The 25,782-nt window shown below is 31.5% G+C and overlaps 1 protein-coding gene across 1 annotated transcript; it reads left to right on the top strand.

The window, feature by feature from the left end:
* The first annotated feature begins 4,670 nt into the window (after positions 1–4,670).
* LOC127738892 (blastula protease 10-like) lies at positions 4,671–14,200 on the top strand. Its single transcript, XM_052250366.1, has 9 exons — positions 4,671–4,917; positions 6,139–6,286; positions 7,062–7,134; positions 7,323–7,523; positions 8,067–8,202; positions 8,920–9,039; positions 10,583–10,680; positions 11,956–12,074; positions 14,006–14,200. The coding sequence occupies exons 1-9, from the start codon at positions 4,821–4,823 to the stop codon at positions 14,124–14,126; spliced, it is 1,113 nt and encodes a 370-aa protein (XP_052106326.1). The 5' UTR covers positions 4,671–4,820; the 3' UTR covers positions 14,127–14,200.
* The last annotated feature ends 11,582 nt before the right edge of the window (positions 14,201–25,782 follow it).

Genomic DNA, 25,782 nt, shown 5'->3' with positions numbered 1-25,782 from the left:
TAAAAATCAAATATTTGTCAAACATTAAATGAAATTTTTATAGGTATTTAATTGTATCGCTTGTATAGTGTTTACATGTTGTTGGATTAACGATTTTCATAACTAATAGATAATCCTGTATTAAATACTCGTTAAACAACTTTTTTAATCTCTTCAAGTGCAGGTTTGAATTGAAAATTTTCTGATATTGTTTAAACTATGAAACACATACTGAGAAGGACAATAATTTAAAGTTCTAAAAAATATCAATGATATCAAATCTTTATGGAAAAAATTAATATAAAATTGGACTCCAGACATAAGCAAATGTTCCAGTATAACTCTTTTTATCAATAATCTGAAATAGGATTTTTTTGTATTTTCTTTTGTGTACATGCATGGTAGTTGTTAAAAATATAGACAGTAGGATATTAAAAATTAATCTTTTTTCAACTTTACAGTCTTATTTTTTAAGGTGGTACCAAGCACCTTGACTAAAATTAATTTGGCTCGTTTTAATTTTCATAAAATTTTGACAAAATATTTACTTTGACCCTTTGACAAAAATATAAAAATTTCAAAAATTTTAACCACACACTGTATCGGAAAAAAATTATTGGATAAATAGCAGTTTGACAAACACTAATTTTGATCATTGAGAAGCTTAGCATTTCCTAAACAATAGAACGTGATTAAAACGTTCAGATGAATTATGCAGAGCTATCGCCCTGTAGTGTTATGTATCATCGTAAAGAGAATATACCAAGGAGATTCCAAAACAATAGGTAGAAGAAACAGACTGAAAAGAAAACGACAAAAAAGACAAAAAACAGTCCACAAACACTACAAAACACTAAAGACAGAACAGTATGAATATCGCTGAAAAATGAGACTGAACTCACGTGCTTTAGAAGAGTCAGTTGTTTCTGTTCCGCTAGTGACACTTGTTAAAATACGCTGATGAATCATATATATGCAAGAATTGGGCGTACTCGATAAGTTATGGAAAATGTCTCATCTTACACCGAAAACATCATCAAATTCATAAGCCACAGGTATGTGTAGATTATTTAACCCTTAATAATGACCAAATGTATTTAGTCTAAAAAGAAAACAGTTTTTTTTTCTCAAGACAACGGATACAAAAGATTATAACCGGTATAGAGACAACAAAGACATTCAAACAAAATTTAAAAAAAAAGCACATGACACAACACCGAAAACTTAAGCAAAAGCAGCCCGATCTCCATTAAAACGTACAGTGGAAGATCTCAGTGCTCCAAAAAGGTGAGCATTTATTATACTACTTGTGGCAATCGTCATGGTGTTAGTGGCAAGTTCAAATATGGGGATAAGCAGCCTGGTCGCCATCAAAACGTACAGTGGAAGAACTTAGGTGCTCCGAAAGGGTGAACTTACTGCTCTATTAGTGGCACTCGTCGTGGTGTTAGTGACAAGTTCAAATACTTGGATAAGTCGCATTTGTAGATTTCACAATCAAGTGGCTATGACAAATGAAACATACCATTGGTCATCTGTGACATAACATTACATAACGTTCAACCATATCATAAACGCGTCTGTAAAACTGTTAAAGAGATGACTTCAAAAATCAGGAACCCTTGATTCAATTGTATATAAGAAGTTATCCTTATGTGTTGCAGATAGGAAATGCAAGCAGTCTAGACTATCTTATCAACTCACTGCAAGATATAAATTTCATATGCAGGTTAAAGTTCACAATGGGAAAATTTAAAATTTATGTCTTAACTGAACCACTTTTTTTGTCAATTATTTTCAAATGTATTTTTAATATATGAAGCATACTTAATATTGTATATATAATAGTGTATATTCGGTATCATTTTTTCAAGTTTTAATTTAAAAGATGCCATAAACATATTCGCATACATTTATCATTTACGTCCCGCTTTATAAATGATGTCCTGCCACTGATTAATTTAAATGTTCGGTGACATGTAGCTTCTTTTTAAACCTCTTTAGAATATCTTGTACCAAACTTGCCTTCTACAAATGAGACCTACAAATCACTCCAGGATCACCTGGGAATAATATTGTACAGTTATAACTTATGAAGCAGACTGCTAGCTTAGTTCACCCCAGTTTTTTGCGAGATTCGTATTGCACAATCTAGTCATTCATGGACTGTTGTTTTAGCCATGATCCTGTGATCATGATCTCCCATAAAGCTTTTGCTAAAGTTTGGCGTTCGTTTGTCTGTGGGTGCTGTATAAATACGCAGTCACGTCTTGTTGGAAGTGGGAAGACAAATCCGATACTGCGTATTAGGTGAATGCAACACTCTCTGAAAGTTTTTGAATCCTTACAACAAATGTCTGAGGGATCTGTACGAATGTACGTAGTCTGTTGCAATGCAAATTTTCGGCGCTATTCAACATACTCTATTTTTCCAGTTGCAGTCCGAATTTATCACCTTTAATTCTGATTGGCCTACCTATCTGAACCTAACAATTGTATTACTTTTTTACATGTTCTTGTCCTTGTCTAGAGAATGGCTGGCATATTTGCCACTGAAGCAAGCAAGTAAGCAAGCAAGCAAGCAAGAAATAATAAATTAATCGACTTGCGGAATTCGATTGTTCCCCGGTATCTTCTCTTATTATTAACATAAATGTATTTAATAGGTTTTTTTCCTTGACTTTTTATATTGAATATCAATTTCCATGTAGACATCGCCAGGGTATTTTTTTGTTTGTTATACTCTTGCCCTTAACATTTTATAAAGGGACAGTATATACATTCCATTTTGTTTTTCCTATTTACTTTTTTCGCTCCATTTGAAGCACACATGAAATTCTTAAAGAAACAGGTATTCGCTTGCTTTAAGTAATTGAAAAAAAAAATATTAAAATAATTTTCGAAGAATAGTTTGGGCTCCTAAGATTATTTATAAATTTAAACAAAAATTACTTGAAATAGCGCCTTCGCGCCTCCTTTATATTAAAAATTCAAACTACGTGATAATTATTTGTTGTGGCCCTAAGTAAAATTGTTTCTGTGCGTTTTCCGTATCAACTTTGACCCAATAATTTTACAAAATGTTTGAGTCGGCGTTGAAACTCCAGAAAGAGGCTAAATTGACACCCAAAGTACTTGTGATACTACGCAGTACATAACCTGTCATGACTTTATGTTTTCCATCCAATTAAATCCCAAATGTAAATGTTTGGGGGAAATACCAAAGTTACTGACATTTCTAAAATACCGTTGCATATGGAGGGTTATTTATCGATACTTAGCCTGTACGTCAGTCTAAATTTTCAACAAAAGAAAGCGATATCTAGTGATTTAATATATAAGGACGTGCTTTCAGAGTAGATATGAAAATTAATGTAGGTGGAGATTTCTTAATGGTTTAATTAAATAAACGAATCCCAGCAACAATATCGAAGTCTCTTCTTTATAATCTAAGGTCCATAAAATTTCTCATTTACCTCCAGGATGACAGCATTGAAAAACTATCAATTTGAAAAAGTCAAAATTTCCCATCTGTTTCCTTAATACTGTTGTAGTAAAACGTATTCTTATGTAATGTTAGATGTGTCTTAGTAACCCTAGTAACAAATTAGTGTTTAATATTGTTTACTGTCAGTTTGAACAAGGAAAAGGAACTATTTTCATGGTGTATAAATAAAGGAGGAATAACAACTTTGATGTAATACGGTTCGGAACCTGAAAATGAAATCATCGATGCTTTTACTCGTCTTTCTTTTGTGTTTATCGTGGTCAACATCATTGGTGAGTACCTAATTTTTAACAGTTATAAAAATAAAAAAATAAGTTAATAGATGATTTTCTGCAATAATTCTTTTAAATTAACTGTTAACAAAACTTTGAATTGTTTGAAATACCAAGGATTTTCTACCCCAGGAAGAGATAACCTTAGCTGAATTTGGCAAAACCTTTCGGAACTTTTGGCCCTCAATGTTCTTCATCTTCGTACTTTAGTTGGCCTTTTAACTATTTTCTTTCTAGCGTCACTGATGAGTCTTTTGTAGACAAAACGCGCGTCTGGCGTAAAAATTACTAGTCTGGTATCTTTGATAATTTGTTTTTTTACAACATCTTGCGCTGTGTATACTATTTTCACATTTCTAGTGTATTCTAGGTATAATAATACCAATTTCAGTACGCGAGACATGTGTTACTGGAATAGTCCAAACCTAAAGGAGGCAAACACATTACAGATTTATAACATCATACAAATATTCGTTTTTATACTAGTTGTGTTTATTTCCTAAATATAGTAACAAAGCTATATTTTGTGCAATGTCAATTTCATCATGGATCACTTTTTCCACAATCATAGGTTCATTTAGGGACGAAAATAAGTTTGAAATGTGTATTACTATTTAAATAGCTATCAAAGTATTAATTCAAATTGCAGTATAAAAACAATATTAGGTCAACGTCAGGAAAATATAAACTTTTTTGTATTCGGCACAAAACTGGGGAAGGGCTCGGTTTAGCCTCGCCCATCCCCAGTTTCTCAGCCTCATACAAAAAAGTTTATATTTTTCTGACATTGACCTAATGAGTTATTTATATTTTTGTAAATAAACAATTAAGAAACTTACGCTATGTTGTCTTTGTGTTATTTTTAAACATAGATATTAGTTCTGAAACCATATACTCTTTTGAAGCCATCATTACTGTCTGACTATTTGAAGAACTTGCAACATTCTACTCGATCACACAGAAGGGAACCAAATGTAAATCGCCCACCAGAAGAAGAAGGCACTGCGTTTGAATCTGATATTATTTTGACCCCTGAACAAGCTAACGAAATAGCTAGAGAAATGCTGACCGAAAACAGGAAACGACGACAGACAGTAAAACAAGCTACTAAGATTTGGCCGAATGGTATTATAGTATATAGATATGACGATCAGTGGCGTAAGTATAACTTTGGGAGATTGTTTTCAAACGCGTTTGTCAAGAATCACATTTACATGTCTTTCTGTTGTAATTTCATAATAAGATGATAGTTTCCAAACGTTATAAGAGGGTGGGGATGGGATTTACAGAATAGAAAATAATGGACAAAATGTGCAGAATAAATGTCAAAATACATAAAGAATAGAGAAAAATAGGTAGAAAAAATAAAGAATAGAGAATAATTGGGTGCTAAAATATAAAGAATAGAGTATAATGGGGTAAAAAACAAGGAATACAGAAAAGTGACATAGAAAAATAAAGAATACACTCTCTTATAAGCGATGAAGATTCTTACATTTTTGAAATAGTTATTTTGGGACTTACAAAATAGAGATATGGAAAAATGCATTCATTAATGGCAGGTTTATTGTGCAATTAAGATAAAATACAAAGAGATATATATGTCTCTTTTCCGCAATTTTACGCTTATGTTTTGTTCTTATCACTAGGTCAGTACCATTGTAGTTATGAAACTTAGAGGTTTCACATAAAAAGGGGTATAGATGGTATCATTAAAAGATTCTAATTTATCTAACAAATCGAAATGTTAGTCATATTTGCAAAAGATATCAAAACTATACCCTATAAAAAAAGATGAGATCCTGTAAATCTTAGTAATAGTTGAAAGACGTTTTTTTAAACAGTTTTGTGAGAGAAAAAGGGGAAAAAATAACTCTTCCTATTGAAGCAAAGATTCAAAAAAAGTAATTTTGTGAAATATAGACCAGACAAATAAATGCTATCTCGTTGTTACTACAAAACAAAGGGCTTTTCAAAAGAAACAAGAAGAAATCAAGGGGCAATATAAATCAAAAGTTTGTTACAGACAACAAGAACCATTGAAAAAACTTGTATGAACTCATGTCCTTTCGAAGGGTGGCAGCTTCTGTTCCACAATTGGCACCCGTCCAGTTGCTCTTGCATAAATGTCCATTTGGGAGTTCCGTTTTAATATCAGGTCGTCTGTCATCATTCATGAAACATTCATTCACAGCATACCTTCAGTCGAACAGAATCAATAAAGATTATTTTAGTTCCATAGATAGTTGAATTTTTTTTTTCGTTTTACAGCCTTTCAAAACGTACATTTTGTTCTACAATTACCGAAAATATTCAAATGCTAATTTAAGCAAATTTTTCAATCAACGAATAGTTAAAGCTAAATTTTTTTTTCAACAGCTAATAACCAAAATGGTAATCTAGCAAAAACTAATATAGAAAAGGCGATGAAATTGTGGGAAGACACAACGTGTCTAAAATTTATCCGTCAGACACCAAACACACCACTAGTCGGTTATAGCGTTGTCAACATATTGTACGCACACAAGTACGTATACATTTTAGTACATTTCTTAGAAACATACCATTTTAGAACTACTTTCAAAAAGTATGATTATTATTAACTTTCAATGATATATTGAATTGAAAGGCAAAGTGAATTTCATCTGAATAGTGAACATATTTGTATTTTTGTGTGTATGTGGCATATTATAGAATACACAATTAAAAATGAAAATGTCATCAGAGTTGTAAACTACATCATCATTCAAATCAAGTTTTTCTAAGACTTTGCAAGGATTTTGTATAGTTCAAAACAAATTATAACATCAAATAATAATATTTTTAATGTTCGTAATGCACTTGTCAGAAGAACAGAAAATTTTGTAGTACTACACTTTCCCATTTTTTTGGAAAAAAACTTAACGGTTATTTATTGTACCCTTGGTTTATCCTTTTCTCCTTTTTTAACGAATATATGTTCCATGTAAATGTTGAAATGACATATTTTCAGGAAAGTGATATTCATTATTGCAAACATTTTCTTAAACAATCAAAGAAATAATCTGCTATTTCATTTGAATTACACTTTGTTGTCTGCATTGACGTATAACATTTTTCGCGCACGAGACAAAATCAGATAGCATTTTCTGGTCGCTGGTTTCTTTCCTGCTTGAATAATTAATTTTAGATGTGATATTTAAATACCTTCATCACTTGAAAACATATCCCTTTGACATGACTTTTTTTCTGAATAATTTCTGTGTGTGGAATATAGTTTTCAATGAACGAGAAGTTCTTATCGTCTCAAATTATATATGTAGATGTCAATCACTGATTGGAAGGTATGAACATGGGTCCCAAGACTTAGAAGTTGCCACATACTGCATAGACAAGGTATGGAATCTGTTTTGTTTCTTTTTACTTTTAATTATTTCTTGTTCTTTTTTCTTTGATGGAAAATTAGTATTTTTGTGCATTAAATCATTTAATATATGAACTAAACAATTATTTTGGATGACTTAAGTTACACGTTCTTGGATATACATATGATTTCTTCACACGATTTATGAAATATTTTACAGATTGGCAGCTTGGCCCATGAGCTTGGTCACGTAGCAGGTATGTTTCACGAACACTCTCGACCAGATAGAGATACAAACATTACAGTGTTTATAGAGAATGCAAAACACGGAACTCAACAATACTTTAAAAAACATGGAAAGGACGCAGAACGAACGAATGAACCATATGACATTGGATCTGTTATGCACTACGGCCCATTGGTAAAAATTATGCAATATTATGCAATATTTTTATTCCAAACAAGCAATCTGAAAACACATGGAAAATACAAGAATAAATTTTTTTTTCTCAACTATCTGTACTTTATACTTTTAAAGTATGTACCGCCTATTTCGACATTTCTTTTGAATTCTATTCCAAATAATTTGTTAAACAACACATTATATTTATCACGCTTCTTTTGTTGTTTTCTTCGTTGAAGATACAAGTGTAAAATCAAAGAATAGTTTCCTTTAACAAATGTACTAGTCGCATTGGCATAAATACCGCATCTTTTTATTTTATAGTTTACAAAATAAACGATATAAAACAATGCATTTTCCATGTAGAAGGAGCCCGCTCATTAGATACACGTTACAAATCAAATATAATTGACCAGTTAGTCTTCTACAGAGTGAAAACCGTTGTTTCAAGGCAAACACGCTAATTTTATTTTTGTATTTCATATCCAAAATTTACTATCTAAGAAATTGATACTTGTGGTGTATGCATTTTTTCTTTCATATTCTCTTGTTATATTGCAGTTTTTTAGTAAAGATGCCAACTCTAATAAATATACTATGCAACCACACGATAAAAGACTAATGGCTGCAATGGGACAAAGAACACACTTGAGTTTTACGGATATAAAAACAATCAATGATTTATATGATTGCCATAGTGAGTTTATTTATAAAGATAAAAATCTAACTGCCTTGTTCACAGCTCAGATGTAGGAGCCCTTGATTCGATATTTTGTTCACAGCTCAGGTGTAGGAGCCCTTGATTCGATTCTGAACATTTCAATCCAAAGACATTGACATTGATCTGTTCTTGCTCCTCCGCGGCGCATACAGCATTAAGGAGTAAGAACACATACTTATTGGCTCGGAGACAAACATTTCCCCCGGTATGGTAACATATCATCTTAATAGCATATCAATGATGCACTCTTTTATAAAGCAGGGACGATTGTATATAAGTATGGCGTTAACATGGTATTAGCCTTAATATACATATTATATATACAGCTGGACATAAAAGGACAAATAAATATAGATATAATCTTCATCATGAAACTGACATGTTTTTGCTTAATCGAATTATGACTATTGAACAGCGGTATACTACTGTTGCCTTTATTTAAAAAGTATATGAATTATATAATACATTTAACAGTAAAAATCAATGATGTTCATTGGTTGTTATTCTGACTAAATGTGTTTCCAAATAATGATTAATTTCCATTCTGCAATGGCTATGATAATTTCCAATTTCCAATTTTAATAATGAATGTGTGTCATAGGGTTAACACAGAAAACCAATGACATCAAATGGTCAACTTAATATCTTCAACAATGATTTTATACAGATGCTTGGGTTTTTCTTTTCTTTTAGAAAACTGTCCAAGAGGTTTGCAGTGTAATAACGGTGGTTACATTGGTCCAAACTGTGCTTGTACGTGTCCTTTAGGTTTAACTGGAAGAGAATGTACAAATGTTGTACATAGTTCGTCAGGTATATAAATATGTATATTCTATGTAGATTCAAAATCAGATTAAGTCATTGTAAGTTTGTTATTTCTACTATTTTGATGTCGCGAATTAAAACGTCGTCTGATATATAAATTTGCCGTTTTTGTCCTATTCCCTTTTGTGGAATTTTGACTGAGTAAATATGGAATCGTATAGCACGTCATGCATGCATAGAGGTAGACGTTTACCAAATCTTGCTCCTTGTGGATTTTATTCGATTCCCTCATTTTTTTTCTAGGTTAGTATATTGGAATGAATTTCGGTAAACGACTACTGCTGCCTTTTTAACATACTCTATAACAATATATTAAAAATTCAGTTTACAGACAGGATACACATAATTGTTCGTAGTTTCAACTACAAGGCTCTTGTGCAAGCAAATTTAATAACCGATGATTATATTCAGGTGTTTTTTTGTTTCCACTTTACATAGGGCTTTATCTCTGATCTTATTTCTTTGTGCAAAATTCTGAATCTACGTATTTTCACCTTTATCGATGTTAGGAGAACATGTTTCGGACGATTCCATATACCATTATATTTTAGGGGTTTTTAGATTCAGAGTCGAGTTAATGTATATTATTTAGTGTTTGCGAGAAATTAATCATTTTTCTGACAAAGTCACTAATATATATATCTAAATAAATAATAATTCAAAATATAATACACTATCAATATAAACTAAGGAAATGTGGTACGATTGTCAATGTGATAACTATCAAACAGGGTCCAAATTCGATGGATTGAAGCAATTATAGATCTTTGTACAACAATGAACAAAATTTATACCGTATAGTCGGCCATACAAGGCCCGGACACGACGAAATGTGAAACAATTCAAACAAAAAAAATAACTGCCGGATTCATGACAAAACAATTATAGGAAAACCGATAACAGGATTAAACGTCAACCACTGAATAACAGTCTCCTGACTGGGGACAGGCACACCCAGATTTTGGCTGGGTTGAAAATTGTGAGCGCTCAACCCTCACTCTAACATGGGATCATGGTATAATAGTACAACACAAGAACTAACTGTGACAATCAGTTGGAAATGGCTAGACTAACATTTCACAAAGCATAAAGATATTATCTTAATGAAACTAAAAGATAAGATAATATGTAAATGCTCTGTCAAACGTGAGTGATCTACCATGCAATTTAGTTAATAGAAAGATAACACTGGAACTGAAGAATGTCATTGAACGAAATGTCTTTAAATATGGTTTGTATACAACACCTGTAGAAACTTCTAGTTTATGAAATACAAAATATACTTATAAAAAAATCAAATGAGAGAGATTTAATCTCCTGCAAAGTTAAATGAGACGGTTTTTACTGTTCTGTTTAGGTCCTTTTTTTCTTTTATAACCACAATTTTGTTTTGTACTCGAATTCTAACATTGAGCGTACCAAATGAAAATTATTCCACAAAAACTTGAAGGTGCAATGGCAACTGTATTATACATCTATAACATATACTATCATTGTATTTCAGTATAATTCAAATATTATTTGTTTCCAGGATGTGGAGGCGTTTTGACAGGTTCATCAGGAAAATTCTCGAGTCCTAGTTATCCACAAAAATATCCACTCTCAACAACTTGCACATGGCTGATTCAGGTATAGTAACAAATGGGATGCGCTAGTAATATAGCTTGTAAAAATGTATAATTTATACAAAAAAAAAAAAATAAATAAAAAATTATACACTAAAGTGAACTGTACCAACTTGTCGAATGAGGACAACACAATGACAACATACAAGAGAAACCACTTATAAACTGCATAACCAAACCTAATACAGGAACAAATTGTTGCGAGATATGATATTCTAGATAATGTGTTTTCTTTTGAATTTGTTGTTGTGTATTCATCGACTGATCTATAGTTGCTTTCATCGACATCATTTTGTCTCGAGCGGAAATTTTTTTATCAATCAAACTACATCTCCTTTTTTTAAAACAGAAAAAGACTAGAAAACACCAAAAAAGTAATTTCTTTTAAATAAGAGACATTACAACTTACAGGTTCCATGAAGTATAATAGAAGTATATATGTAGTTTTATTGTTTTTTTTTTTCTGGTTTTATAAAGTCATGAGCTTTTCTGACCTGATTTATATTGGACGTTCTTTCATGTACCTATGGTTATTCACTACTCGAAATTGAAAAGGGAATGTTGAGGTTTTGAAAAATAATTGTTCAAACCCCGTAAAATATACATGTTCCTGCCACATGTTCATATGTCTAACTAAGGCTACATTTCGTTTTGGCAAATTGGCTTTCATAAATGGGCTTCGAACACAGTACAAACTGTTACATTTTACTTTTAATTACTATACCATGGGGCCGATACCGCGTCTGATGGACTATTAGTAATTTGGGAATATCCTGGATTGCTAATCCTTTAGAGTAATATGCCCTATAATCAAGGTTTTTTTTATTGATAATAATGCATTACCTACATATTTAAGAATTCCTTTGCTGTCCAACTGTTACATTTGTAGCCCTGATTGTTCTTGATGAAGGGGTTAGTAAATAAAATGTACATCAGATGCAGTGAAAATCACTATTAACTAGAATTCATTCTTTGTTGTAGTTTGCAATCAACTTCACGTTAAAAATATTTCGTCTACATACAGCAAAAGAGACAAAACAAATATCATGAAGGTCATTTTAATAGAATTTCAAACAGTTACGTGTAAATTATCATGGAAAAATTTAACCTGAATTGTGTTATTGGAATGAAGTGAAATCTCCAGTAATAAAGGTACCAAAGAGAGTTGTTGTTCTTCTCTGTATTTTATTTTGTTTGGATTACATAAATGCATTCTTATAAAGCAATACTCATATTTTAAAATAAATATTAATGATAAAAATGTATTGAAACATTTCAGGGATCAGCAGGATCTTCCATCAGATTGAAATTTACCTCACTAGACATTGAAGATGATCCTATCTGTTTTTATGATCACATCGAAGTAAAAACTTATGGACCAACTTTGGAAGGGCCGAGGTAGGACGAATTATGATTTTCTTTTAATTTTTCGTCAATATTACTAATTTGCTTATCGCTTTTCAAAAGAGACTGAATGGTTATATGGAAAGAGGTCATTCATGAAAAAATAAGAACAAAAGAGAGCCTTTCACTGAATTCGTATTTCCAACAAGAGGACTAAACTTTATTCGAGGGTGTCAACGATTAACATTCACTTTTTGCAATGTTTTTGTTTTAGCAATGGGTTTTAGGTTTTATTAGTTTAGACTTCACTATATGATTAGAAATTAAAAAATAATTTAGAATAAATACCAAGCTTTTTTAACATCTGTCAATCAATTGGCCGTTTCAGAATCTAATGCATTCTGGGTAATATTTTTAAAAGTGTACACTAAAACGCTGTGATTGGCTCACAACGTCCAAAACAATGGAAATTCAACCAATGACGTGACGTTGGTTTCATTTTGGGGTACGAACAATGAAATTACCCACGACCCGTTAGATTCTGAAACGGCGAATTTCATGCAAAACTCGTTTTATCTGTCAAAATATTGAACGACTGACCAAACGTACATTCAAATTTTGTTGGTAACAAAACTCAAAGGCATCAAGTGGCCGTCAACAATAGATAAGATGCAAAAGTTACTAACTAAAGTTCAAAACTAGTGAAATTATTTTAAATTTATAAATAAGAGTCAACAGTGAGTTACCGATGTTCTAGTATCATAAATCCAGATAAAATATACACAATCAAGATATTCAAAAATAGGGAATCGCATGAATCATGTATCAACTGCCATGCGATCCAGACTCAAAATGTCTTGAAAAGGGAAAAATACACAAGCAGTAAATTTACTTATAATCCTTCCCTTCGTCTATATCACTCTGCTCAGTCGCTCCGTATATCTCGTATCACATCTTTGAGGCGGGAGCAAACATTATCAGCGACGTCACAATGTATGAGGAGAAATTATCAGCGACGTCACAATGTGCGCAGAGTTATCAAGCTTATTTTCGTCAAGCGTAAAACTGTGTAAGGGAGAGGAAAAAGAACAGTTACAGAACGAAAAACAGATTATTGAGTTTAGATCTTACATGTTAACACCATGTGAAGCTTTTTCTTGTTCGCTGTGCTCCTTCGCCATAAAAAGGTTCACATTGTGGCTTGCAGCTGATATTTAACGATACCAATGTGAAAAGAACCCGATAATTTATACAGATCAGACGACATGTAAGATCTAAGACCAAGGCACATGAATATGTAAAAACGAAAGTATATAATGAAAAAATGTAAAAATTTTCAAACGACAACAACAATTTTATTGACATATCTATTTAAAGGCAAGAAAGTAACTGCGACTAAATCACTGAGATACATTTAATGATTGGACACATTCAAATATGTGAAACTTGCATTTCATAATTTTAATGTAATCAAAGGAAATATGATGGTGATGATATTGAGGATGATGATGATGATATTGATGATGATGATAATGATGATGATGGTGATTTTTTGTGTGCCTATACAATATATCAAGCTATAAAACACCTTAATTAAAGAAGTTCGTAATGAATTTAACATGATTTATATCCAAAAGTGATAATAAATACCTTTCCATGAAAATTGAAAATAGTTCAAAATAAAGTATTAACAAAAATACCGAACTCCGAGGTAAATTCAAAAAGGGGAATCGTTAAAACTTGCCAACGGAATATTACTGACTTGGTACAGGCCATTTTCCAGAGAAAATGGTAGGTTAAACCAGATGTTATATCTAGCTTAACCTCCCACTTGTATTGCAATTGTTTATAATTCCGTAAAATTCATATTAATTATACATTTCCGTAAAACATTATTCTATCAATTATGAGTTCTTAAAAAGGATAATCAGATATGTAAAGACGATACAAATAATCATAATTAATCTACTAAAATTGCATTTCAGATATTGCGGTAACACCATTCCAGCAGAAATCAGATACAATGGAAATACATTGGTTGTGAAGTTTATCTCAGATGAGGAGACTACTGAATACGGATTCGAAGCTCAATATACTATTCATTAATACTTGTCAACAAAATTTGACTTTTTGTCATTTTGCACACACATGTTTATTTTGATAATAAATACATTATTTATTGATTTTATGTCAAATACAAAATGGGTCATTTTAAAGGTCTTCACCACGTACTTTTAAGATTAAGAACATCTATTTTATTTACTTGTATCGACCGTATTGTGACTATTTGTTCAAAAAAACTATGTTATTGTTCTAAAGTAAGACTGAAATTCCTTTAGCAGTAAAAATCTGAATAAACTGGTTTTGTTTGATCTAATTTAGGTCCTTTGGTCATGATGCTCTCACATAATATATGTGTTTGCGTTCCAAACTTTTGGTCTCGAACAAATCTGATGAAGGTTATTCCAGACACATATGTCGTGTGCACGGACATTGGAGTACTTCTTTTTACATAATATAATATTGAGAAAAATGCTGAAATTTTCATCAAGTACTTTCGAGAACAATCAAACATTTTCTCTTTTTTTTTTGTATTTATTTTATTTTTTCTCACTTCGATTGTTGAGATTCCCATTAACAGACATGGATGTTGTCGTTTTTACATATGTGAAAGTGTTTGTAAAGATAACAACTTCTCAATTTTTCTTTAGAAGGGAAAGAAACTGGGATACAACATGAATTCCCAAAGTCACGTTTTTCTGTATCTTTTTTTTCTCTTCGTTTTATTTTTTTTTTACCGTTTTCCGCTTATTAAAGTACGGCTGGCGGCTGCTAACAGTCTCTGTGCAATAACTTATGAACCGTTCTACCAATGCTTTTCATTTCAAATTTTGATACTTATGACAAGATGGAGGTAAAATTGGCGATTTACTCTTTTACCGTACAAGAGTTATGGTCCTTCATATGTTGGAAAACGGCACATTATATCGGTTCCGTTCCATAACTTATGAATCTTTTTACGAATGGTTTTCAAATTATAACATGTTGCTACTGATGACACAATGGGTTTTAATTCAGCAACAAAAAGGAAAATAGTTGTATAACTGTGCATGTTTTGCCTATATCTAAAAAATAAAGCAGTTATAGCACACTTGACATAATTAGTATCATAAGAAGGTCAAGATCTATTTACTTTGAAAATGTCAGATAGATCTGTCAACTGTAACGTCGATTTCGTAGATTTTGGCAAATTGTAAGTATTTGTCTAAAAGACATTAAGAGCATTATCCAATAAATACTTATTTTATCAACATTATTACATTGTTTTGTCAGGCAGTATTCGTTCATTTTGGTTTAGAACGTTCTTTAATTCTACCAAAACAGATACAAAAATAACCTTTTGATGTTGAATTCAAATTCATACGATTGGCTTATTTTCCGATATCATCAATTTGAGCGACGCGAATATAAGGTAAAAGTGAGCAATGTTTTTCCCCTTGGCCTTAACATAGATATAGGAAGATGGGGTATGAGTGCCAATGAGACAACTCTCCATCCAAGTCACAATTTGTAAAAGTAAACCATTATAGGTCAAAGTACGGCCTTCAACACGGAGCCTTGGCTCACACCGAACAGCAAGCTATAAAGGGCCCCAAAAATGACTAGTGTAAAACCTTCAAACGGGAAAACCAACGGTCTAATCTATATAAAAAACGAGAAACGAGAAACAATTATGAACCACATCAACAAACGACAACCACTGAACATCAGGTTCCTGTCTTGATAGTGTCATGCGATGTCATAATCTTCAATCATTTAATGAAGCCGGTCTTAGATTCGTTATTTGCAGTACTAAAATCAGCAGAGATTTTTACTTAAAGTGGTAGTGTTTTTGCATTTATTGTACTATTCTTGATATTAACCCAGTAGTTATAAACATTCATCAAAGATACCAGGTGTAAAAAGTACGTCAAAAGTGCCCTTCGCTAACACAATATTTCACAGTACCCGAATCTATTCAGACTTATAAGTTATAAGTCACATATTATGTACTTTTTTAAAGAACTATAGTTTCATTTTAATAAACAACTTTGATACTTGATCAATGTATTTACGTACGTACATAGACATCATTTGTTATTACTAGATTGAATTGTTCATATTGTAGGGTATCGAAGTAAAATTGGTGACAATATTGCGTCGTACATACTACAAGGTAGCACAAACTTTTATTTAGTCAATACATTGCATTGTAAATTTTATGACATATTGCTATCGTGACATTATTAATAAAAAAAAAAGATTTTAGAAAAAAACTGTCTGAATGTCTATGGATGAAAGTAATAAAAGTGACAATATTGCGTCGAACACATTTGAAGATAGAACCAAATTTTATTGAATCAATATTTTATATTGCATTGTACTTGGAATATTGTATATTGCTATCCCAAGTATTAGAAAATGAAATCAGAATTACACATTTAAATGTGTTCTCCATTTTAATCGCGAAATATCCGAAAATAAACGCCTTCAAAATATACCCAGATAACAGTATGGAATAACACATATATTTTTCATTGATATCATATCTGCTAGTCAGCTTCTATAATATTATGCTATATTATGCTGACATAATTCATTTATTGGAAAGGTTGTAAACCTGAAGTTACTAATACAAATTACAACACTTTATAAATTTCATACGTCCGTAGCGCTTTTCTGGATTTACCTCACTAGTAAACGAATTTTACTATGAAACGGTCATTTTGATATCAGCATCAACTGAAAAGTTTAAACAAAAAATAATCAAGTTATGTTCAGTCTTTCAGTCAATTTTCAAATTTATCGAATGCGGTAAATTCAGCACTGTCAATTGTGACGGTTCAGTAACTTTTCAGAGAAATCAGTGTGTTGTTGATCTGTACAGGTAAATAACAACTAATGAACAGTTTGAACTATCTCAATTTACTGCAAGCGAATTGTCTGAATATTACTGAAACTACCGTAGTTGATAATTCCGACCAAAAATACGGAAAAATGAAAATGATCATTTACTGTCTTTTAAGAGCTGTTCAGATCGAAATGACCGTTTCATACTAAATCAATTTTCTAGTGCCTTCATAAGGAACGATCAAACCCTAATATTTGAAAGCCAAGGATTAATAATAACCGAAACAATTGAAGAACTGTATGACCAAAAAAAGGACTAAAAATAATTTCTTCGGAGTAATAACACCATTGATTTTCTGTTATTAGTCTTTGTTAAATTGGCACTTTTCAAAAAAATTGTGCAATATTTATCTTTGTTTCAAGTAAAGAAGTACTTGGCATGAGTAAAGTTTTATCCCTCCAGTACTACAGACAAAATTTCACAGAACATTTCATTGCATATAAAATAATAACCATCACTGGAAGTTAACCAATCTTATCTAATTTAAATTTTCATCCCTTTTTTTTCCTGTTCACAAGCTTTAGTAGCCATGTAACCTCCAGTTTCCAAAATATTTTATAGAAAGACCAAATGAAAACGAGTGGTGCTTTGAAGCACACACGATATATGTTAATGACTCATATTTTTTTCTGCAATGAAATGCCGGGTTAACTTCCTACAACTGTCAAATTCAAGGGAATATTTTTTCTCGACCCTTTTTCGTATGAAACCGGATGTGACGTACTATGATTTTGGTGGTATTACACCTAAGAGCAACTTTGCTTGTGGGAGTTGAAACCTTAGTTTCTAAATAATTTATAAATCTATAAACGAAAAATTAAAGAAAGGTCTGTTATAAATCATGTCAGTACCGAAGTACAGACTACTGAGCTGACGATACCCTTGTGGACTGGTACCATCACCAGCCGTATCAAACCAGTGATGTAAAAACTGAAGAAAACAACCTATAATAAATTGCATGCGTTTGAAGTGCTTTTCTGGATTTACGTAAATCAGGTAATCGTACCATTAAGTGTCTGTGCCAAGAAAGGCTATTTCGACTTTTGAATCTTTTCAACTCTTGTACAAGATGACAACTAGAATGATAAAATACCAAGGGATAAATAAAAACGACAACACCATAGCCAAAAAAGAAAACGACGAAGACAAGCAACGGACCCCAAATCAAAACACCTAAATCTAAAGATTCAGTACCACGAACCCCATAAAAATCGGAGGTGAAATCAGGCGTTTTACTTATTGTAAATTTTATGGAAAGTTCATCACTTATGAATCTTCCTTGATTACAATATTTCTACAAATTATCTACATAAGATAGAAAATTGTTTGTTAAGATATCCAAGTCGATATAAAGGATAGGAAAGGACTTGTAAAACACCAAAACATTCAACATACTTTTATTTTAGTAATTTTGCAATAGCCCAATGAACACACACTATAAATGACCGCAAACCTACATTCACATATAAGATTTTTTTTGTTGAATCAGACATACAAACATAATTGAAGTTAAATGAACGTAACAGTATTTTAACGATGTTCAATTCTCATAAACCGATTAGAAAGACAAATTACGGTGAAAAAAGAAACAGAGGGAATCGCATGAACTCCAAAAGGAGCGAGACCGGGTGCGTCGACAGGGTAAGAGTCTCCTGGTATGCATGCATTACTTGCTATGCAAATCAGTCTTCAGTAAAAATCAGCCAATCTGGAATGGAACACAATCGATAAAATTACAGATAAGACGACTGTTTTTGGTATCTAAATATCTAAAACATTTCACTAGTGATTTGAGAGACCTACGTATCGTATCGGTCTACCAATTCGTATTTGTGTCCGTGAACCTTTTGTACTGTCGATATCAGTCGTTATTCCTCTTAACTCTGTTGGAAAAGTATTTGCGTAAGGAGCACACTCCTTCTAAGAAAAATATATTGTGTTAAAATCCACTGGCATAACGTATCAATTGAGATATATAATCGCAATATAATGAGGGAGAGGATATGTTAATGCTGAGAATGGGAAGTTGACCTTTGGAAAGTTGAAATCATCACGTTTGTCGTATATTCTAGTTGGAAGTCTTTCATTGTGTCAAACAAAGGAATTCAATTTAAAAGTTTTATGTTCCTTAAAATATTAAAGGGGACATTAAATGTTCAAAATTTCACATGTATTCAAACATTGACAAAACATTTCTGCATAGCTTTTTCAATAGAACCTACTATAGTATATTCCTATTCAAAACAAAAAGTTTTGTCATTTTGAAACCATTTTACTTTTCACACAGAAAATAGATATACACATTTCGGCTCTCATAATTGGTACTTGGGGAAATCAAAGGGTAAGCTCGAAAATCCATCTACTCACATAGATATGGTGACATACTTAACTGAAGCAAATTAAAGATGGGCCCCAAAATTCATTGTCTATTCCATTTACTATCGATGAAAAGACAATATTTTCTCTGCAATGTCAGTATAATTCGTCAATACAGAACAATGAGATCATAATGAACTATTAAAAAAGTTATAGAGTACTGAGAATATTTTCACACAAATTGTTTTTATGAAGTATGACAAAAATAAAGACTTTATGATTTTTTTTCAATTATATTCTCGCTCAAAAATTATCATTAAACATTTTCTATTTTTTCTATCTATGTTAATTATCAGGCCAGAGCATCAAAACTGACAAGTATAAAAAATCTTTACTCATGCTGATATTCATGTAAAAAAGTTAAGCTACCTACAGTTGTTTATGTAGAGGTAGGATCAGGGGTGTGACTATATATAGTTCATTGAAATGTTTTGGTATAAAATTTGAAAGAGATAATAAATATAATCAAAGGTACTCGATCCATACAAAGCGAAAACAAATGTCATAACTTCATATTGACATAACAACAAAAAAAACGGATTATTAATGTTAAGTTGTATTTATTTCTATTAGATATATATAAGTTGTTGATAGAAATAGTACATGATTAAAATAATATTCCGCACACGAAGAATATAAATGGTAGATAATTATTTTTTTTTTCAGTGGAAATGTCTGTAATGATATGTATGTAACAACCAGTTAACAGCTTACTAGTAGGTTGAAAAGCAACAACAAAATTAAATAAAAACAGAACAAAACAAAAAAAAACAAAAAAAAAACAAAACAAAACCTTTCATTGCTAAAGTTTTATTTTACTTTGGGCAAAATTTAACGATGAGAGATGGTGCTTTCTGAAATCTTTTCTACAAAACTCATATTTCCTAACCCAGTCAATACTATACATGTCTCAAGAAATAACTATGTTCTAAATGTATAAAGGCTTTATAAAACTAAGCTTCTTAGACATTTAAAAAAGTAACAAGAGATGCAGGAATGAAGATTTATGCATTTTTATCAAAAAATGGTTTGAAACTAATAGTTCGTAAAAAAAAAGAAAGTAATATAAATGGATTTAGTTTATAATTACAAGTAGTTATTTTAAGGGTGGACATTAAAATTTTAAATTAAATAGGTGTAGGTTCCTAAATAGTTTATTTCAATAAAGGAATCCCCGCAACTATATCGTATTCGCTTTTCTTCGTGACCCAAGGCTAATAAGTTTTCTTATTTTATTCTCATGGGGACTGTATTGACTGCATTTTAAAGAGTCATAACTTACAATCTGTTCATTGTATAACGTATTATTATGTAATGTTAAATTTAGTTTGTCATCCAAGTAACAAACTTGTATTTAATATTTTTTTACTGTTTTTTTTCAATGGAAATGGGGATTTTATTTACATGACATATAAATAAGTGCGTGAAAGAGTTTGACATAATACGCTTCAAAACCTGAACCTGGGAAAATTGTTGTTGCTTCTTGCCTTCCTTACATGTTTATCATGGTCAACATTACAAGTTTGTTAAACAACAATAATAATAATAATAATAATAAATAAGTCGATATATATGGAGATTTATAGTTTTTAGTTATTTTACAGTGGTCCTTTTCGTTGCCTATATTAACTTAAGTGTATAGTATAAAATTGAGAATGGAAATTGGGAAGAGGTCAAAAAGACAACAACCCGGCAAAAGAGCAGATAACAGCCGAAGGCCACCAATGGGTCTTCAACGCAGCGAGAAAATCCCGCACCGGAGGTGGTCCTCAGCTGGCCCCTAAATAAAAATGTGTACTAGTTCAGTGAAAATGGACGTCATATTAAACTCCAAAACATATAAATAAACTAAAATTAAAAAACATACACAACTAACAAATACCAGAGGCTCCTAACTTGGGACAGGCGCAAAAATGCGGCGGGGGTTCACATGTTTCTTCATCTAAAGGAGCGAAATAAATTGCAATTATGAATTGGAAACATAAAAAAGAATATAACCTGATTTATAACAAAGAAAATGTATTTGTAGCAGATGTCGCAATTTGATCCTTTTTTCCAAATTTCCGTACTAGTATTTTATTTTCTTAAATTGCAAGTATTTCAAGAATGCTTTCTTTAAGGAACATAGGGTTAATCGCCCACCAGAAGAAGAAGGCACTGCGTTTGAAAATCTGATATCATTTGGACGTCAGAACAAGCTATATCAATAGGTCAAGATATTCTGAACCGTAACCGGAAACGAGGACAGACAGTAAAATGAGCTACCAAAATTTGGCGGAATGGCATCACAATATATAGATTTTTATATTGGCGTAAGTACAAATTTTGAACATTTTACATTTAAGTCAAGAAGTTAAGTATTTTCTCAAAATATAGAAGAAGGAAGTCATGGTATGATTGTCAATGAGACAAATCTCCACCAGAGACTAAATGACATAGAAGTTAACAACTATAGATCACCGTACGACCTTCAACGGTGAACAAAACCATATCACATAGTAAGCTGTGAAAAGCCTTGAAATGACAAATGTAAAACAACTCAAACGAGAAAACTAACGGCATGATTTATGTTCAAAATAATAAACAAAAACAAATATGATATAAAAGTTAGACCTCCCTTGTATTTTCAGAAATTCACATTTAACTTTTTTTCTTTTTTTTTTTATTAAGTCATTATTTATCATTAATTGCCATATTAGAATAAGTGCTTATATTCTTTCTTCTTTTTATTCAGTATACTTTTGATTTTTGGTATGGAATGCATCTCTTGTTAGTGAAAAAATCTATCAAAAACTATACTTTTCAAATTTTCTTGGCTAAAATAGACACATAAATCTGTGATACTGTACGAAAAGATACACAGACATTCTGAAAACAGCCGTTTAGTGATATAAGAGGCGGAAAATACTAAATGATATTTAAACTCATGAGTCGAAGACAAACTGACAACGACGTTGCAAATTAGTGAATTAAATAGAAGAGTATTAACCCTTTCTCCTGTAGAAAATTTTCCATTACGTTTTGAAAATGCCCTTGTAGTGAAAAGCAAGAAACATGGGTGTTATCTCTGTCTGAATTAATAAAAGTATTCTACAAAAGACCTAGTCTAAATTTTTAAAAATGAATGAATATACCAGTAAGAATTCACAAGACGAACACAGACAGAAAACACAACATAAAAAAAAGACAAAAGACAATCAGCAGTTCACAACATTACACATATAATTAAAGCTAGAGCAAGGGGAACGTAACTAAATACCAGGGGAGAATGTTTTAGAACAGTAAGTAGTTCCTACACTTTAAGTGATACCCGTCGTATTTTTCTGGAGGAATTTCATGTTGATGTTAAGTCTTCGGTCATTTTTAGTGATACTTGTCTTTAGTCAGGCAAGTTCAATTAAACATATTTTCCATTCAACAGTTACTTATAGCTATTTTCATTTAAAACTAATCAAAAGTTGATTTTGTTATATAAAACAGCTTACTTTTGGCGTTTTTATTATTTAAGATTTATATAAAGCATATCAGTGGGAAATCTAGTGACAAATTATTACCTTCCCTGTAAACACTGAAAACTAGATCTTCTCAATGTTTGTCCCATTTTCGCAAAGACGCTATCAATTATGGATTCACGGGAAAACGTTCTGGTAAATAGTAAAAATAGAAATAAGTTGAAATAAAAACCAAAACTTCCATTTAATGTTATCATTTCCCTCCTTAAGAAGCAAACGACGAGTACAGCACGCTATAGAAGCTTGATGTAAAATTGGTTTAAAATGTTGCTTTGCGAATAAATTCCTGGAGTACCAACTTCAATTTATTTTTACTGGCTGTATTCCTCTCTGGGACATGCTAATTATCCGTATATATGTACAGCTAGTTCAGAGATAGTCAGGGAAAAAATTCCAAAGGAATCGATTGATATGCAGCAAAGATTGGCACTTTTGAAATTAAGTTACTAAGCAAATTCAAACGGACCTTATCTCGATGTAAACATTGAATGTGAATAGATCGAGAAGACCGCAAATACATGTACAAAAATCGAGACGACCTTTTCTTAAAATTGAATGAGAAATAGTAGAAAGATACCTACTTTATAAGAATAGTTATCTTTAATTTCTTAACCTTTACAGACAGACTTTTCAATTTTTTATATTCACGAAAAGACAATATTTTTCTATTGAATGTACATGTGACAAGAGCAGGCCGGTGTGCTCGATAACTTAGGTGTGAAAAAATAAGTATACTGTGGGAAATTGTAACATGCTAAGGACTTTGTGGAACATTCCGAAAATTGGTGACCCGAAAGATCTTTAGATTTTGTATGTACTTGATTTTTTCCATTTTTTCTTATCAATATGCAGCAAAGATTGGCAATTTTTTTAATTTTAGTTTCACAAGCTTCTAATGCAATTATCTCGATAAATACTGAACATAAAACATCGTGTATTTGCATGTATATTTCTACTAACACTTTTTAACAAATAATTTCTTTGAACTGTACAATTATTATTTAGAAATAACTTTTGATCAGTATCGTCACCGGCATTGTTTTATTATTGACTTTCTCGACTCTATCATAAGAAGAGTAAATTTTCTTTTGTTTTCGTTCACTAGATTTCCCACTGATATTGTTAATTTTAACAATTGACAGAATTCATTCAACAGCTAATTAAAGCGTACTTTTATTCAACAGCTAATTAAAGCGTACTTTTATTCAACAGCTAATTAAAGCGTACTTTTATTCAACAGCTAATTAAAGCGTACTTTTATTCAACAGCTAATTAAAGTGTACTTTTATTCAACAGCCAATTAAAGCGTACTTTTATTCAACAATTAATTAAAACTTACTTTTCTTTAAAAAGCTAATAGCAGACTTGGTAAGCTTGCAAAAAGTAATATGGAAAGATGTGGTAAGATAACAAATTTATTCGTCAGACAACAACAACTTCCAAAATCGGTCAATACGGAAGCGTTGTCTTCATTATGTTTGAACACATGTATGTAGAACCTTAAGTAAATTTCTAAAAGCCCATTGTTTGAGATTTACTTTAAAAGGATTTGAATGTGTACTTTTAAGGATACATTGCAAATGAAAAAAAAGGAAATTAAAGAAAAAGGTAAGATAATGACACTTTTTGTCCCTTAATTCGCGAAGACAAAATCACTCTAAATCTGCCAAATAACATACTTCAGATGTTCATAAGACATTAGCATCATTCATTAGTATTTATATTTTTATAATTTTGTCTTACATATTTTAGCATTAGAGCTTTTAGGGCTGCCAAAATAGTCCCGTTTTGAGATCATGTCACCAATATTAAGACATGAGCAAAGGTTTTACCCAAAAAGAAATTACAAGTAAAATGCACAATATAAATGTTTTTCGCACGCGCCAGTTGTGTTTCTGGTATAATCTTCATCAGGTACACTCGACACAAAAACTTTGGAAGCAAAAGACTTCAAAAAGTGTAAACGGAAAATTAGAAATCGTTTTAGGTAAAAACTGTTTTCATTTTGGAAATAGTTTTAAAAAACGCTTTCTGATTAAAAACAATAATCATGCCAATACAGAAAAACTTCTACTGTGTGGATGGTACAAATAGCGGTACCGAATATTAACCAAAAATGTTAAGTCTTATTTCATTGGTAAGCCCCATGACAACAAACAAGTTTAAACAATGTGTAAACATGTTTCATGACGACATGGTTCCAAAACAGATGAAGGTCAAAGCCTAAAAGCCGAGATGACAAAGGACGATGCCAATATAATATTACTAAGGACCAAATCTGTCTTTGTCCTCTTCCTTATTCTTTAGTTAAATTAAACGAATGGGTGAAACACATTGGTGGATTATTATTATTTGTGATTTTATTAAAGTGGGAATGGGGTAGTTAGGGGAGAGGCTTTTAATGTTTATTTTTGGAGGTTTTACTTTAAAAAAAATATTCAACACAGAAGACGACTTCTTTGAAGGACTGTTTATGTGATTATATGCTCTCCGTGTACAATGAAAATGTTCTGAGTCCTTTTTACTTGTGAATTCGCTAAGTAGTTTTTATATTGAATGTATAATTAACAGGCTGGTATGTTGGCCCATCTATTTGGTCACGTCATTGGTTTATTCGACGCACAAAATCGACCAGATAGAGATAAGTTCATCACTGTGGAAGATTTGAGAAGACAAATCTATGATAAGTTTATTGAAAATGCGACAGAAAGTATTCATGAAACATATGATATTGAATGTATAATGCACACTGGTCCTTACGGTAATTCACTGGTAAATTCTGTTATGGTATCGGGAGAAACTGATATATATTTTATAAGAAATGAAATAGAGTACACAAAGGAAACATATTACTTTAGAAATAAAACAGAGAGGAATATTGTACCCTTTTTGTAATTAAAACTTCATTCTGCAATATACCTTT

This window comes from Mytilus californianus, unplaced genomic scaffold (genome assembly GCF_021869535.1).
Source record: "Mytilus californianus isolate M0D057914Y unplaced genomic scaffold, xbMytCali1.0.p SCAF_4, whole genome shotgun sequence".
Classification (NCBI taxonomy): Eukaryota; Metazoa; Mollusca; class Bivalvia; order Mytilida; family Mytilidae; genus Mytilus; species Mytilus californianus.
Note: the sequence above shows the minus strand (reverse complement) of the source record. Positions and strands in the feature narration are given on the sequence as shown.